Consider the following 16,806-nt stretch of genomic DNA (forward strand, 5'->3'; position numbering starts at 1 on the left):
TGAAAAAGAAAATTACATAAATTTTCTTTACCTAAATATAAAACTTCAAAACAAACAGAATTGCATTTGAGTGTCAAAACATATTAATGGAGACAAATTCCTCCTCTTTTTTCTTTTTAAAACAAAGACCCACAGTCTTTGTCATTTTCTTAGCATCGTCATTGTATCATTCTGCTAACAAACAGAAACCTGAAATGACAAATACTATATCAAAATCTGTAAATGAAGTGTTGCCAGCATATTTTTGCCATTGAATCCAAGATAAATTCAAGATGTTACAAATGAATAAGGATAAGAAAGTAGATTTTTATCAGTATCTTTAAACAAAATAATGACTTCAAATAAAGATGCCTGAAACTATTACAAAAGCTAATGTGAACAGAGAGCCTAATTCTTTCAGGGCACTTTTGCACAAACTGATTTACATTAGCATAAAAAAGCTAACACAATTCTAAACTCCATTCTAGATACTCCCCTAATATTTGCTCTAGCCAGAATAATTTTATAGCTTATTCCACACCGACCTTGGAAATCAAGTTAAATATAAATTTCAGTGCCGTCATGAAAGAAGACTTTAAGCTCCTATAAAATGTTTGACGGGTATTTTAAAAACATGTTCTAAAATGCTACAGTTCTGTTATCTGCAAAATTCTTTAACTGTTTCCACTGAGGTATTAATTAAATGGAAAGATATTTACCACTTAGTTTGAAATAAAACATTATTCGTATTTTTTTTGGGTGGTGGACACTGCAAAATTGAAGTCCACCAATAAATTATATCTCCAGCTTAACACCTCACTGAGTTCTCTGTTGTACCAAACAGGCTTGGAGATAGTTTTCTCATGTCCAAAGCAGGATTTCATTGGTCCTATTTCATATGTAAAATGCAGAGCTAGTTCAGAAGTTATGCTCAGGATGCTGATGAGTGCTGGGAAATGAAATATGTATTCTAGGTTTGTCTGAGAATATTAAATCATTAGAGACATGTAGAGTTGTTTTTGGAAATACAATTTTGATGCCAGAAACATCAAGCACTAACTTTTCCCCCCCAGTTTTTTTTTTATACCGCACTTCTTTACATCATATAAGACTGAAATGGACCAGAACCAACTGGAAGCTAATAAAAAAATAACTGTGGAGAAAAAAATGGATCAAAAAGAATAGAACAAATTCATGCTGCAAAGTTTAGGAAGCATGTTTGCAATTTAAAAAAAAAAAAAAAAAATCTACTTTTAAGTGCTTGGAGTGGAATCAGCTGCTTCAGGTGAAACTTGTCCCTTAACAGACATTAATCAACTAAAGGAAAAACTACATGTGAAATTACACGTTACAGGTTTGCTCATGCAAAAGCTTGTTGCCCCCATCACACAAAGGTCTTGATCTTGCTCCTTTGCTCCTAGGTCTTCATATTCTTTTTTCATCTTTCCCATATCCTGATGCTGGCCGTGATCTTACCTTTTTCCCACACAGTCATTTCTCTGACCGCCAGATGAGGAAAAGCCTGTTAAATTTCTGGTTTTGGTCAGGTTAGTTGCATAAAGCGAAGTGGCACAGCACAGGTCAGAAGCAGGAGAGCTAGAGTGTGGCAGGGGAGAGGAAGGAAGACTAAACCTGGGGCTGAAGAAAGTTTTTCAGGTGACCCTGAGCTGTTAGAGGGACTCCCACCAAAATATGTAACTCTATCCTAGCTTGCAAGAAGTGTTTTATAATCCCCTTTTCAACACATTTTACCTCCACCTTGACAACATATACTTTAAACGCAATACATAATACATGCAACGCAATGTCCAGTATACCTGGCTAACCAGTTCTGGTATTCCTAGAGCCCTGTCGATTTCTTCTAAACCATCAAAATTCCTTAATGCCATGTAAAGCTGATCCAGGAGAGCACCCTCATCACTTGGTGACTCTGATGAAGGATGATTACACAAGAGATCATCTGGTGAGCTGCCAAATGGTTGCCTGTCAAAACATGAACACAGCGTTGGTAAACAGCTGCTGAGAAACAAGAAATAATATCAGAGGATTAGTACTCAGATTGAACTAACAAGTGGAGACAGAAATTATTTTCATCACTGCCAATTTTGTTTAGAAAACTATTCCGGATGAAAGTTATGTTACGCAAAGAAATAACTAAATAGCATGATTAATGTCTATCAAGACCCTACAGGCACTGTGCATCTGACAAGTAAGCAAGCACACCAAAGGTACTGCCGAGTACTCATTTCATATTACAGGGACAACAGAGGAGCACAGTATACAATATAGTCACTGAACACAGAAGACTAAATAACTAATTGTAACTGAATTTTAGACGTTAGATTAAGTATACTATCACAGGTAGAAAAAGAACTGATTTCCAGAGACACTCTTCTTAATTGTTTTTCTATCAGACTAAGCAAGCCAAAGAGGTCACAGAAGGGTCCGAGGACTGTCTGAGCTTGCACAAACTGAACATCTGGAAAAGCTGGCCAGAAGCATGAGGGAGCAGGGAGAAAAGGACATTCCCCTTTTTGTTTGCAGCAAAACACTGCATCAGCTCAACCCATCTTACGGAATTGCACAGTTGGGTACCAGCCTATGCACTTGGTTATGTGCCTCAGAAGGGTGTCAGCAAGAATTTGGATACTGTCAGGCAGAGTGTGCTGGCTCTATAAATCCTGCTTACCTCACCCCTGAATTTGTATGCAAAGCACACTCACAGTTACAAAGGCAGAATAAAGATTTATTCCAAACCAAAAGGACAAAACTTACTGAGAAACAAACTAAATCTGAAATAACACCTTATCTGCAGCCAAATGACATATTTTTATTTTGCAGTTCACACACAAGCTTTACTTCATGTACAATACTACAAGACTACAATAGAAAATATAAAGAGCAAAGCATTCTGCAAGCAAGGGCAGCTACTGTATGCACATCATGGCAGAATCTCATCCCAGATAATTACTCAGAGACAACAAAAGCTGTCACACATGGAGGGAGGAAACAGCACTATATGTGAGCCCTTTTTACATGTCTGTTTGGAAAAACAAAGAAACATGTTTGTGTATTTAGTTTCCATAATGAGATATATGGTTGCCATGGAAGTCTAATCTCTCTGTCAAAGCTAAGCAGAAGGAAAGAGCTGCATCGTCAGGCTATACACCTAAAAAACCAAAGGATGGCAGGCAGGAAAACTAACAAAACCCATGTTTTTAATTAGATCCTAGACTGTAAAAAATAAAAATATGGATACATATGACATACCTTTAAAACATCACAAAGTATTAATCAATCTCATATATAGAGAAGTTTCTATAACTCTTACAGATGGAATTATAAATCAGTAAAAGGGAAGAGAAAAAAAAAATCCTTTGAATCAAATTGCTTGCAAACTTTAAAGATGACTTAAAAGAAGGAATCCAAATATCTGGAAAAATAATTAATAAGGTGAGCCAAAAAAACTCCCTCAAATTGTAAACGAGCACAAATATATATGACAAGAAAAAGTCTTTTCCCCCTTTTTTATATACCACAATGATAATGTTTAATTTTTCTCTAAAAGAATTATTTTTACTCAAGATTTAACCTTTATCAAATTTAACACTCATGATGATAATCAGATTATAAAAATACAAATCCCAGGGATTAATAAATAAAATAAGAAATGCCAGTACCAAGCAATTAATCATCTCTAGGTATAAATGATCAAAATATGGTTACTTTTAGATGCATCACAATTAGAATTCTTTTCACCATCTCCAGCCACAAGGAAATTATGAGAAATACAAAGGTAACAAGATGGAAGAATTACCTGCCTGGCTTGTTAACCAAATATGGCCCTGTATTTTATTTTATGGTGTCATTTTTTAAGTGAATAATGAAGTTATGCAAACAGTGATTTTGGCATGTGGATGCCCATATGAGAATTAGCACCAGGAAACAACTTGAAAAGCATGGAAAGTAACAGAGAAAATGCCACACTTAAATTTACAGGTAATATTTTCAGACATCCTTTCATAATGATAAGAGAATATAGTCAGAAGATTAACTTTTTTCCAACACACTTCTTTCCCAACAGCTTCATCTTAATTTTCTTTTCAGTCCTCCCCCCATTTACTACTGAAAAATATCCCAACTTATGCAGTTCAAAATATTTCAACAATTTTCAATTACTTGTCCATTTTGTATCACTTACACAGTCCATACATATATATATATATATAGTTTCTCTAATGTAAGCGGCAAACTTTTCGGAGAAGATACAGCTCTTTTTTAAGAAGTGTAAACTGCTTTTCATAGTTTTAACATTATTTAACAAGTCTTAATAATGAACAAAGTTAATAGATTACATATGAGTTAATGAGCTGTGATCAGACTGTAGTTCTGGCTACCTGAGAAGGAACTTCAGGGAAGAGACAGCCTCCCTTTTCCTTCATCTTTCCTTCCTTGCCTTTTACAGAATTTAGGTAAATTAAAAAACCCCGAACAAAACAAGTTAACCATGTCCTGCACTACCTAAAATGCTACCCGGCTGCAGGAAAACACAGCTATGTTATAACTACAAAGGCTCTGGCATTTTTCCACATTTAGTGTTAAGTATGACTGTTAATAGTAAGAACAACAAAATCAGACAGCATCATGCCCACATTAATGCTTGAGAGGCGAAAATGGTGCAATTACTCAAAGCCCTGGCAGTATTCACTGTGATACAGAACTTCCAATTCTTCCAACACATTAAAAAGAGAGCATTTGTAAGTATTACTTGGACGTGTATACATTTCATGAGCATAAAATACTACAAGCATTAAATTGATGTACATTTGGTGAATATTTTATGTAGAACTTAGTTTCCATGAGGTATATAAAATATAGGCCTGTAAAGTCTCTCCATGTTTTGACATGACACTAAGACTCACCTGTTCTGATTACCAAAAGATGCCTGGTCTATAGGCAAGATGCTGTCTGGCCACGGTGCAGTCTGATTTGGAGGCGCCTGTTGTTGGCTATACTGAGGTCCTCCTATGTTCATCTCCAATTCGGATGGCCCTAGTCAAGGAAAAATAATCACATAACTTCTGTGAAAAGAATCTACTTTCATGTTAATTCTTTTCACTGAATTATGTATGTTACAGTAAAAGCAAACAAAAACATTAAGACTTCAGTAACATTACACTGAAAAGCATCTTGATTTTTTTGTTAAAAATTGCTTTTAAAATTTGAGAAAGTAACATGAGAAATCTGAAAGTGGTTCAAAACCATAAAATAGCAGATATGACATCATAGATCCAAATATTAGTAAGATAAGCATTAAAAAAAAGACAGTATATAGAGTCAGTATCATAATGTACTTGCTTTACAGTGACCAAGAACAATTATAATGTTCACAGCATTTCCTCTTAAAAAAACCCACAGCCTTTAATAAACAAGGGGAACTTCATATCCCCTTTCTTTGGCTGCACCACTGTGGAGCTAAAGAGTAGCAGGAATCGTTCATATCAATACATAAATTAAAAGGTAGTGTTTTTCGCGCCTTCCCACTTCCACAGGAAACTTTCACTGTGGAATACGGTTCTCATCAAATCTATAATTGAAGTGAATATTTTTGTTTGTTTGTTTGTTTTCTGCTTCATCTTTGACAATCCAGCGTATGCCAAAAGGCAAAACTCCACACATGCCCTGACTTACCCATATTCATGACCTGAGATGGAAGCATCTGCCTCGGGCCAGGCTGGTTGCTGGGTCTCAAGGGGATGCTGGCCGTGGGGTTGCGGATCATGCCTGCTTGCACCGGCCTGTTCATGCCACTAGCTGTGGGCGCGCAGGTCACCCTCACAGCAGGAGCTTGGCTTCCCCAGTCTCCAGATGTCATGGCAGGCCGGGGTGCATTGCCACCAATCATTCCTGCACAAAAGCCAAACAGACTCAGGTGCCAGCACATGATTCAGAACAGCTTTAGCATTACAACTGCCTGATGAGCTGCATTTTTAGCGACACAAATTCAGTAGAGTTTCACTCAAAGCACACGGTACCACAACTGCCCGTCCAGATGTGCAAAGCTACAGAATGATGCCTTACACTGCTTAGTTAAGGGACTGGAGATTATTATACATTTTACAAGAGGAAGATCCTTTTATCATTTCCGAAATGCTGTTCAGAGTAAGTGTTCCCACATGTAGTCTGCAACAGGTGCTGAGGGTGTGTGGATAGCCCTAACTTCCTTCCTCAGGAAATGAATCACGTTTGCCGATGTGTGTGTCAGTGCTTTACTTTCCAAGTGCTAAGTGAGAATGAAGACTTGAGTAACAACATGTTATTGCTACACACACTTACAAATTAGAAGGCTTGAATTTAAATTTTCATTCTGCAAACATCTTTTGGCAAGTCCTTTCATTCATAACCTAGAGCCTTCTTAGCTTCAAGGCTCACCCAGATAATCTTGAACCAATATACAGTGCAGGGAAATTACTCACAGGAACTTTCCGATAGATGCTGAAGTTCATTACCGTTATTTTAGGGGAAGTCCTCCTACATCTACTGTAAACAACTGATACAGTTTATTTACACTTGGAATATATAGAGAACTACACTCTGACAGTAGCCAAAAAAACCCAACCAAACCCCAACACAAAAATCCCCCAAACCCAAAGACACGCATTCATAGTATTTATACATTTCAATTCTATACAGTCAAGAGAGCAGATAAAACACTGATTTCGGATTGGACTACTGGTCTCTACTGTTGCATTTTACAACATCCTTAAATGAATACTAAAAGCCGCACAAATAATGATTACTATTCATCAGTTCAATTATTTGGTGATATATAACCAAGGAAAAAAACCCTCTGAAGAGGGTCATTGTTTCAGCTACTGTATAAAATTTGCCACAGTGTTACATCCTCAGGTTTGTTCTGTTTGTGTACACATTCTATCAGCTGAAATATGTGGTGCGCTAGAGCAAATGGCAGGAACACAGATAATACTCTCTAACTTGTATACATAAGATGAATAACATCCTCTAATATGTATACAGAACATGAAAGTAATAGGACACTTGAAAGACTACAAGTTGACCTCTAAACTGCTTAAATAGGCTATTTCAGTGTCTGGCAGCATGTCTTTTTTAATACTGATGCAAACTAAATATAAATTTTTGACAGTGAATAGCCAGCTTACAATACCCATTTATTTACTCACTCAGAGTTCTTAGCGGCTGTTGCACACTTGGACAGTCTCAGACTATGTACTAGTTGAAATAAGTCAATCAGCCAGACTTTTCTTGTGAAACCCCCTATGGTATCTTTGTACAGTATTAGGACAACATGAATCAATCAATGCACCACAGATCAGGCGTAATCTATGACAAGAGGTAATACCACTGCAATATCTGATGTTTCCCAAAAAGTTTGTTTCAGAAACTGATGAAAACATGAGTATTTCTTTAATTTAAAATGAGAACTAAGGCCAGTAAGTAAAGGATAACTGAGGCCAAAACCAAGGTCTGTAGAGATACACATCATAAGGACAACAGTATTGCCCACAATTTTGTTTTGAAAGAATGTCCACTACAGACAACTGGCTCATTTATTTGCTTTTCCGAGGCAGAAAGATTGGATTTTTACCTAAGCCCCAGCTGAATCTGGAACATTGATGTGAACAGACTCTAATTGCCAATACACTGTGTTCATCTAGAAGTTTTCAAGTAGATGAAAAGCAGTGCATAAAGAGCAGGACTAAAAATACGCAGAAACAGAAATTAAAAATAAGTATGCCAATACATAACAGCCCATGAAATATGATTTTTTCCAGACTTTTTTACTTATAATAACCTGCCCTTGTAATAACCCCAACATTAAGTTACACATGCTATAGTCTGTTACTCAATTATATTTAAAAAAATGGAAAGTTATCTTACCTGTGCTACTGTTGCCTAAAGTTCCTTGACTTCCTATCATCCCTTCATTCCTGCCCATCAGTCCCGGCTGAGGTATTACTGAATAGGGGCTACTCGTTCTTATGGGTGGGAAAGTTCCTGCACTTGCTGGGTTCTGCAGTGTGATGTCAAGTGGTAAATTCTGGTTTGGTAATAACCTGCCCAGTTGCCCTGCTCGTGGATTATTAAAAGCTAGACAGAAGGAGCAAAGAAAAAAGCAAAGTTAGAAGAATGGAAACTTTACTTGTTAAAAAAAAAAGAACCCAAACACACTTTAAGCTCTTGGGTTGAGCTATTTAATGCTGTGTAATTTAACCACTCCATAACTGTCTGAGAAACATCCCTTCTTGACAATTTTATGTAAATTTCAAAATGGAACATTCTGACACTAAACTAGATATGACATATATTTTTAAAACTTTAAATGATACAATTTAACTGACAGAAGAGCCACTATAGCAAAATATACCACTATGTGATGTGCATACTACTGCCAATTAATCTTATACCTAGTAGGACTGTAATTGCATGCAGATGTCATCCTGAGGCAGATCGTTAGGAATTATCTCAGTTTTGAATGTTTTCCAGCATAAGCTGTGCCCCTGAAGAAGTTACCAAAATTAAGGACAAACTGAGTCTATATCAGATCTTGTAGCGTCATTTCTACATCTCCCTCTTAAATTCTTTTTTTACATTTTTTGTCATTAATAAAAATAAATACTTCCATGACTCAGCAACAACAAGTAAGTGGTCCAGAATTAGAGCTGTGCCACCATAATACTCTGGTAAACAAAACCATGCTTGATGGTTACTGTCACATTTATATAACTATTTTCTTTTGTTGAGGTGTTTTGTGCTCTTAAAACCAGCCTCTGCAAAGAAAACTGCAGACTGTCTCAGAAAAGTGAGCTTCAGATCATGACTGGCAAACATCTGGCTCAGCTGGTCTTTAGGCAATGTTCCAATGCATGAAAGCATCTCCTATGTGCACAACTAGTTCTCAAACATGAGTCAAACATTGACCTTGTGCCTATGATTCCATTTCTAATCATACCAACAAAATACATACAAAATAAATTAACCACTTCTGTGAAATTATTACTTGCAATACTTCTTAATAGCTTCCCCTAGGACAGTCTCTGATATAATGGCATCCTTAAAGCGACTTCTGCATTTTTATATTCACCACATTATAAAGAAGTTAAAGAACTTCTTTCTTATTTTAGATCAAAGTAGTGATACTTTGATACTTTTGAATTTGAGAACTTAGATGAGGTTTATTAAGCTTGTTAAAAAGTACAGAAACATCTTATTACAAAGGTCTCTGACTTTTCTTATTTTATAAAACCAGATTACAGGAACTCATCGTATTTATTTTTTTTTTAATATAAGTTCTCTGCCAGGTGAATTTGCTTATATGTGTGTATAGGAAATACACCACATCTTATACACCTAATTCCTATCCATGAGATCAAAATTTTGTCTTGACCATTCAAACAAGCAAACAAAACTTACTTATGAGACAAAAATGACCGTCCCAAGCTTAGGGTCATCATAAAGTGTAAAACCAAACTTCAGTTACAGTTTCAGAACAGTTTGCCCCAAAAGTTTAAAAAAATCACATAGATGAGTAAGTTATTATATGCGTAGCTTTGCCAGCACCCACTGATCCTACAAAAAGGAAAGCTGGAAATGCAGAACAAATTAACAACACAGTTGATGAGGTGCTGAGATCACAAATTCGTCTCTTGGTCAGGATGGGACTGAAGGAGACTCCCAAGGCTCCTTGTCTGCCTGTCCCCCATGCAACAAACTCCAGCAATTTGTCAAATCTAGCATCTTTTGAGTCTTCTTTTTTTAACAGGTAAAAATATTTTAAGTATTTTCATGTAAAACCTGTAAAATGAAAGCTGGTTATTTCATCAGAAAAAAAAAAAATTTAAACCCCCAAATCTCTTTCGGAATTGTGTATGACTTGACAGTCATTCTACATAGCTTTCTTTGAGCATATGAGAAGCCACTCACTGTTTCTGTGCACCTGTACGCTCTTCTACTGAAAACAAGGCAGAAGTTCCCTAGGGGAATCGGGCACAGACACAAGACTGAGCTGGGGGAAAAGGTTTTAGGGTTTTAATTTACATGGGAAACAGGATGCTGCTTTTACAGAACTGCTAACCACTGAGACACTCCCATTTATAATCATACTGTTACTGTACTGCCAGTAGCTTTGTAAGCAGATTTTAAGGCAGGTTAACTCTGGAAAGCCAAAAGGCTACAGTAGAAGGAACCAGCAGACCTTACTTCAGAAAGAATATGCTAAAAATTTCAGATGCACACAGATTTCCTTCTGACTTACGTGCTGTTGCTGTTAGTACTCCCATACTTACAAAAACGAGCACATTAAATCAAAGCATCTTTCTCTGAGCAACACTGATAACAAATGATAATTTAAGGATCTGTAATGGTTTTAATATTAATTTAAACACTAATATTTATTATTAATATTAATTTAACAATTTCTAAGTAATAATATGAGTTCATTTGAAAGTGGCATGGTGTTATTTCAATATCATTAGAATGGCTAAAAATATTATCTAAGCCCTATGTTTTATAAAAAACCACCAGTGTACATTTAGGGAAGTAAATAGAAATATATACGGCATGTAAATATTGGCCATCCTAGCCAATAGAAATAAAAATGAAGCAGTGGCTTTTTACGCTCTTTTCTTCAACATTTATAGCTGATAAGACTCCCATCTTGCTCGCTTTCCATTATTCCATGGTGGTAGACCAACATTTCAATGCTGACTTGTAAGTTAATTAATAAAGTTAAGGAACACTGTCAGCTGGAAGTGACTCAATTAAAAGCCACAATTTCAAATTAAACTCGGGCATTCCTCTTAATCATACGTCTTTCTATTAATCTTGTGGTTTTAGAAGACGACTCTCCTTTACGCTTAGAAAAGCCTCTCTCGTCCCTTCTACTGAAAGAGCTGCTGGAAAGGAGCGATCTGCACCACAGCAAAACGCAGGCGCTCTCCGATATCCACAGCAGGGGACGTTTCGTTTATTCTGAGGGTGCCCCTTCCGAGTCCCCAGGGCCGGGGATTTCGGGGCGCTGGGTGCCGCAGACACAAGCTCCCGCCGCAGCGGTTCCAGGAAGGCCGACCGCAGGTGGCGCTGTGTCACCACGCACGGGCACACCGGGCGCGGGAGCTGCCCCGCTCCGCCCCGGCCGGCCCAGGGCACCGCACCGCGGCCCGCGCGCCTTGGCGGCTCGCAGGCTTGTGGCCTACGCGGGCGCGGAAGGTGGACTCACTGCTCTGTGAAATCCTCATTGCTGGTTTCTGGGTGGCCACAGCCGCGCCGGGGCTGCTGTCACTGGTGAGCTGCATGAGGTCATTGATGATGGCTTGCTTGTCGACCGAGCCCGCTGGTGCGCCTGGGCGGCTATCTGGGAAAAGCTGCGGTAACTGGCTGTTCTGCAGGTCATCCAGAATCTCCTCCAAGTTATCCAATTCACTGCCTGGCTGCAATAAAAAAAACACAAACCCACAGTGCACGTCGCTGCTCGCCTGCTGTTGGCGTCCTGCTCCTGCTGAGCCAGGCAGCCCACAATTGTTACACCCGCACCGGCTCTGGATGCTTCCTGCAAGGAACCTTGTGGAGGAAGCTCACAAAGCTGTTGGAAGGGGACTGTGCAGGCTTCCCAGGGCACCTCTGCCTTGCATTTGGGGAGCCTGGTGTGGCACTGGCACCCCTTCAAAGCCCTGGCATCAGGACATACAAATCCACACATTCTGTACCTCAGGAAAATGGGAGATTCTCCCTGTGCACTCTGTGACCAGCACAGACAGCATGGATAATTTGGCAGGGGAAGAGATCCAACAGTGATGAAGATGGGGTTTATGTAGGTATAACCAATATTCCTTTCAGCACAGTCATATTTCTAGTCTCTTTATGACTTGATTAAAAGCATATGATGGAAAAGTTGCTTCATGGCTAAAACAATTCCCCATACGCATTTGCTTTGTTACATTCAAAAATTTAACACTGAATAATGCGATATAAGTTAACTGGCAAGAAATATACATTTGAATGAAGTTCTATAAATTAAAACCTGTCAGCTAGTTACTAGACTTAAGAATTGATTTTGCTCACAACTTCCCAAATCAGTGATAATTAACTTCTCTGTAAGAAAAAAAAAAAAAAAAAAATCTAGTTACATTCAATTCAGTAGAAACTTATCATGAAATAAAGAAGGGAAAAAATTTTCATCCTAAACTAACCTAAATACCGACCTGCAAGTTTTTCTTAAAAATGTTGATTTTCACCCTTTTTTTTTTTTTTTGGTCAACTTATCTGTCTATGAACCCTCAGAACGAAAAACTTTTTCTGACTGAAATTTGGAAATTATTACAAGTATATTCTCCAATCCTAAACCTTTGAATGGGGTAAAACTCTTTTGGGTAATAAGTAACAACAGGTAGTCCAGTCTCAGTTACCACCAAGTTGCACAGGAAACATTTCATGACAGCATTTATAACAAAAGCCTACTCAAAATCAGCGCCTTCATTAGGAAATGTGCAATGACGGAAGAGAGGCAGAGAGTAAGCAGCCAGCCGTGAAGGATGGGGAACCAAGAATAACACCACTATCATGCACACAACAGAAATACAATTCTTCCTGTTCTTTTTTGTTCTACTGCCACATCGTAAGCTTGTTATTTATTGAGAGCAAGATTACGCTGCAGATCACAGGATAATGTAGAAATACCTGAGATGGCTTTAATCTACCTACTGAGGCTCTCACAGCCTAGCTAGGAAGCACTGCACATTAGTCTGTACTAAACTCCCGCTGCCACAGCTAACCTGCTCCTGGGAAGCCCAGCTATTTTATTCAATGGTAGCTAAGGTGCCTCGAGGTTACATCTCTACATACCTTTTTTGGATGACTGACTGCAGATAAACACAGTATTACTCTTTACTCCTTCCACACCACCTCCTAGTCTTACAGATTGGAATATATAGTGCAAAAGAGGAAGGAGTTTACTCTGTTAAAAGGCAGCATGTGGGTGATCTGGAGGCTGGTGTTACTGGCAAAATGGGAGGAAATCACAGAATCAGAGGACTGGAAGAAATTTAAAGCCTCCAGGCAAAATCAGTGTATGCCATTTCCTACAGAAGTTCATATAGCCTCTTGTTAAAGACATCCAGTGACAGAAAATCCACAGCTTCCCCCGGGAACTGGTTTCAGCACACTGTCATCTATACTATTTGAGTTTTTTTCCTCAGTGTCAATGCAAAATCTCCCTCACTGCAATTTAGGCCCTTCCTTCCTGTTGTATTTGGAATCTGGAGAACAAATTTTGTTTCCCTTTCTTTTCCTAACCTTTTCTGTATTTGAAAACATGTGCCTTTTTGGGTTTTAAGCTGAAGTTAATAAGCAATCTCAACTTGTCGAATTTTCTTCAGCACATAACCTGTTTTCTAGACCTCTCATTACTCTTGTTGCTCCTGTGGACCGTCTTCAGTTGATCCACACTTTTGCTGAAGTGCTGTGTCCATAACGGGACTTAAGATGAAGCCTTAAGTGCTGAGTAAAGCAGAAAATTTACTCTACCCATAGTACACTCTGATCGTATATTCCAGAAAAGCCTGTGATTTAATTACGTGACATTACTGACTCTTACTCATCTTGTGCTCACTGATCCCTAGACAGCTCTGAAAAAGTCCTATCTAGCCAGTTGTCCCCTCTTTTAAAATCTGTGACATTATCCTCGACTAATTATAATAAATAGCATTTGTTCATCCTGAATGTTCTCCTAAGATTTCTTCCTCCATATCTCCTGTTTGTAGCTGAATTTGAATTGTCCTCCAGTGTATTTGCAGACATTCAAGTGCCACACACAGCTCTACCAAGCATACACTCTATTCAAACACTGAGAAGCTCTAGATGCCGCACGAGCTCCTGCAGCACCTCCATTTTGACAGTGAATCCTTAAATAACTACTTCGTGTGTAAGGATTTCCAAACAGCTTCCTACCCACTCACAGTAGTTTCATCTTGACCATGCATCTCTAATCTGCTTATGAGAATGCCATGCGTAAGAGTGCCAAAGAGCCTTACTCAAACCAAGACACATGGCATACGCTGCTTCTTTTATGCCAAAATGCCTGCTAACCTCTTGCAGAAGGAAAACAGGTTGGTCCAACACTACCTGCTCTTGACAAATACCCCTGCTGACTCGCTGCCTTCCAGGCATTTTCAAGCAGTTGGGAGGATACAGCACACCAACAGAAAAGGTAGGGCCAAGAGGAATCAAATGTGATTATAAGAAGTCTAAATCATTGGGCGGACAGGTGACAAGCAGATTCAAAAAGGTGCTCTGAGAGACAGTCGTGAGCAATGTTTATAGCAGCTGCATTTTGAGCACTGGGAGATCTGGTACAAGAAGACTGCAAGAGCCAGTAAGAGACTGATGTAGGGTATCATAAATTATAGAAGGATGATTCAGTATTCTTTGGGGGAATTAAGGCATATGGCCTTCATTAAACATATTTGAGACAACAGTGAAGGGAAGTTTTATATGTTGCAGGGTATTTTTTGTTTGGTTTTGTGTGGGATTTTGTGTCTTTTTTTATTCCTTTTTTAAAAAAACATTCTGGCTACTGCAATTCTTTGTTTAAACACCAGATGTAGAAACCCCTCCCCAACAAACCAACCCAAAACAAAGCCAGAGAAGAACATATTGATCCAAATGTGTCAGAAAACTGCACTCCCCAAGATGCTTGTAATTCCTCTCAGAAAGTGGCAAAGAAAGGCCAAATACAACAGATGTATTATAACAATACAAATACATAACCTTCCTTTTTTTTTCCTTAACATAATATCAAATATTTCACCTTTATTTTTTTGATGGGATGAGGGCTCTCAACTGCTGCAAAAGCTCCAAGGTAGATTTAGAATTAACACCAAGCTATGATGCTAACCTAAGTCTTTCCAGACCCACCCTCAAATGGCACCATATGCACTGAAACTAGCATTAAAATATTTACTTGGTTAGTTTAATGGGATTTTTCTTTTATTTATATTCTATATTTATTTTGTTAATGGTCTAAATTGAACTTTATGTAAATAGAAGGCACACCCTAACCTCCCTGTAAAACAATTATTTGTCATGAATTTAAAAAAAAAAAGCCCGATAAAGTGCTAAGCATCACAAGAAAGTTCTCATGCACATATTTTCACTATCTCTAAGCAATGCAATTACAACAATCTCTGTAGAACTTGGACACTAAGTGCCAGAAAACATAAGACAAATTGTGCTTAGAAATATTTTTGCATTTGAAAAAGTACTTACTTTCGAAGTACTTATCACTGTCATGTACAGAAAGGCAGATTAAAGTGTTAATTGCTTACAGATTTTTTTCAGCTCTACTGAAAGGCAGTACACCTCAACATGAAGTTTTGTTTACAAAAGTTCCTATGTCAAAGTCTAGTTTCCATGGATTGTAAAGGACTGGATAAGATCCTAAACTCTCTGGGAAAGAGAGTTCCCCATTGTGGGAAAAGAGACGGACTGCACTGAGACCCCATATTCCAAACTTCATACATGTATATTTCCTTTAGGACTATGTATGACAGAGGCACCTGGGACTTTTTCCTTACGACAGGATGTCTTTTGGTGGGGACATAACTTGAACCTATAGCTGCCTTATATAAACCCCAAGTTAGCCCATTAGCTACCTCTGTAGCGTGGGCAAAACAATTGGCCGTAAAAGGTAAACAAAACCAAATCCCTGCTCCAAACTGGCCATAAATTAAAGGATTATAAAGAGAAGGAAAAAGTAAATCAGAAGTGGAATCAATATAGTCTTTTTGACCCTGGTAACTGCAATAAACACACAACTGGCTAGAGATCCTGTTATAAGGCTAATCTACTACTAACTTCTGGAAACAGAACTCTAATTGAAAGAGATTCAGAAAATGAAATTTCCATTCTAAGTTTTTGATAGAATTTCAAGAAGAAAGCAATGTCCTTCATTAATTTAATGGATTCTGGACATCAAGAAATAGGGTTTTGGAAGCCGAGGGGCATGTGTAAAGAAAATATTTTAGTATTGGGAAGATACTGGTTTCCACATAAAGCAAGATCACAGCAGAGTTGATAAAGTGTATGAGAAACCCCAGAGCAGTTTCTGAGTTTTAGGACAAAAAGGTACATGCTTAAGATGCCTTCTGGAACAGCACTGGTGGAAGCTGTGGCAAAGTCCCTGTCAGACAAACAGGTTGTCTATATTCTCTGCTGGCTGAAAAAGAGGAGAGTACACTTATGGAGATAAGGATTTTAATTCCACACTGTGCCAAGTGCTTTCTCAGAGAATAAGCTACTGAAAATTTCTACATTTTGGTTTCTTCATCTGTAATACGAATATAATAATCCATGCCCAATTTTACAGAAGAGTTTTGCAGTGCAAAACAATGTGGCTAAACAAAACGTTTCTTTAGCAAGGCAATACCTGACATTGTCAGGGCATGATGCTTCCCTGTCGTAACCCTACACTTTCACTCTCCTTCCCCCAAGCTGTTAGCCGGTCCTTGTCAGATTTGACCATCTGCTGACCACTACACAGGCTGCTCCCAACCAGCAGCAGCGTGTGCTGGCTGCAGCCAGAAGCACAGTGAAGGGTTTTTTGAGAGACAGCACAAGCAGTGGGGCACAGGGAAGGAGTGTGCGGGATGAAGTCCCACCATGGCAGCTCCACAGTAGCTGGTGGGCCAGCAGGGAAATGTAGGCTTACTGCTGAGGGATGCCCTATAAAACAAACACGTAGCAAATCAAGACTCGTGTTTCCACTGCCTTCCCTTTTTAATAGTGGAAAATGGT

The 16,806-nt window shown here is 38.4% G+C and overlaps 1 protein-coding gene across 9 annotated transcripts in view; it reads right to left on the reverse strand.

Moving 5' to 3' along the window:
- The window catches only part of NCOA2 (nuclear receptor coactivator 2), a 198,013-nt gene that overhangs the window by 19,972 nt on the left and 161,235 nt on the right, over positions 1 to 16,806 (reverse strand). For all 9 annotated transcript variants that reach the window (XR_012630727.1, XM_074882685.1, XM_074882714.1 and 6 more), the window contains 5 exons: positions 11,237 to 11,447; positions 7,900 to 8,109; positions 5,671 to 5,886; positions 4,902 to 5,031; positions 1,797 to 1,962 (listed from right to left, as the gene is read on the reverse strand). Coding sequence is in view for 8 of the 9 variants with exons in the window: in XM_074882685.1 (XP_074738786.1) it covers positions 1,797 to 1,962; positions 4,902 to 5,031; positions 5,671 to 5,886; positions 7,900 to 8,109; positions 11,237 to 11,447 (933 nt within the window). In the remaining variant the exon portion in view is untranslated. The remainder of the gene's footprint in view (positions 1 to 1,796; positions 1,963 to 4,901; positions 5,032 to 5,670; positions 5,887 to 7,899; positions 8,110 to 11,236; positions 11,448 to 16,806) is intronic.

This window comes from Strix uralensis, chromosome 1 (assembly GCF_047716275.1).
Source record: "Strix uralensis isolate ZFMK-TIS-50842 chromosome 1, bStrUra1, whole genome shotgun sequence".
In the NCBI taxonomy this organism is placed as follows: Eukaryota; Metazoa; Chordata; class Aves; order Strigiformes; family Strigidae; genus Strix; species Strix uralensis.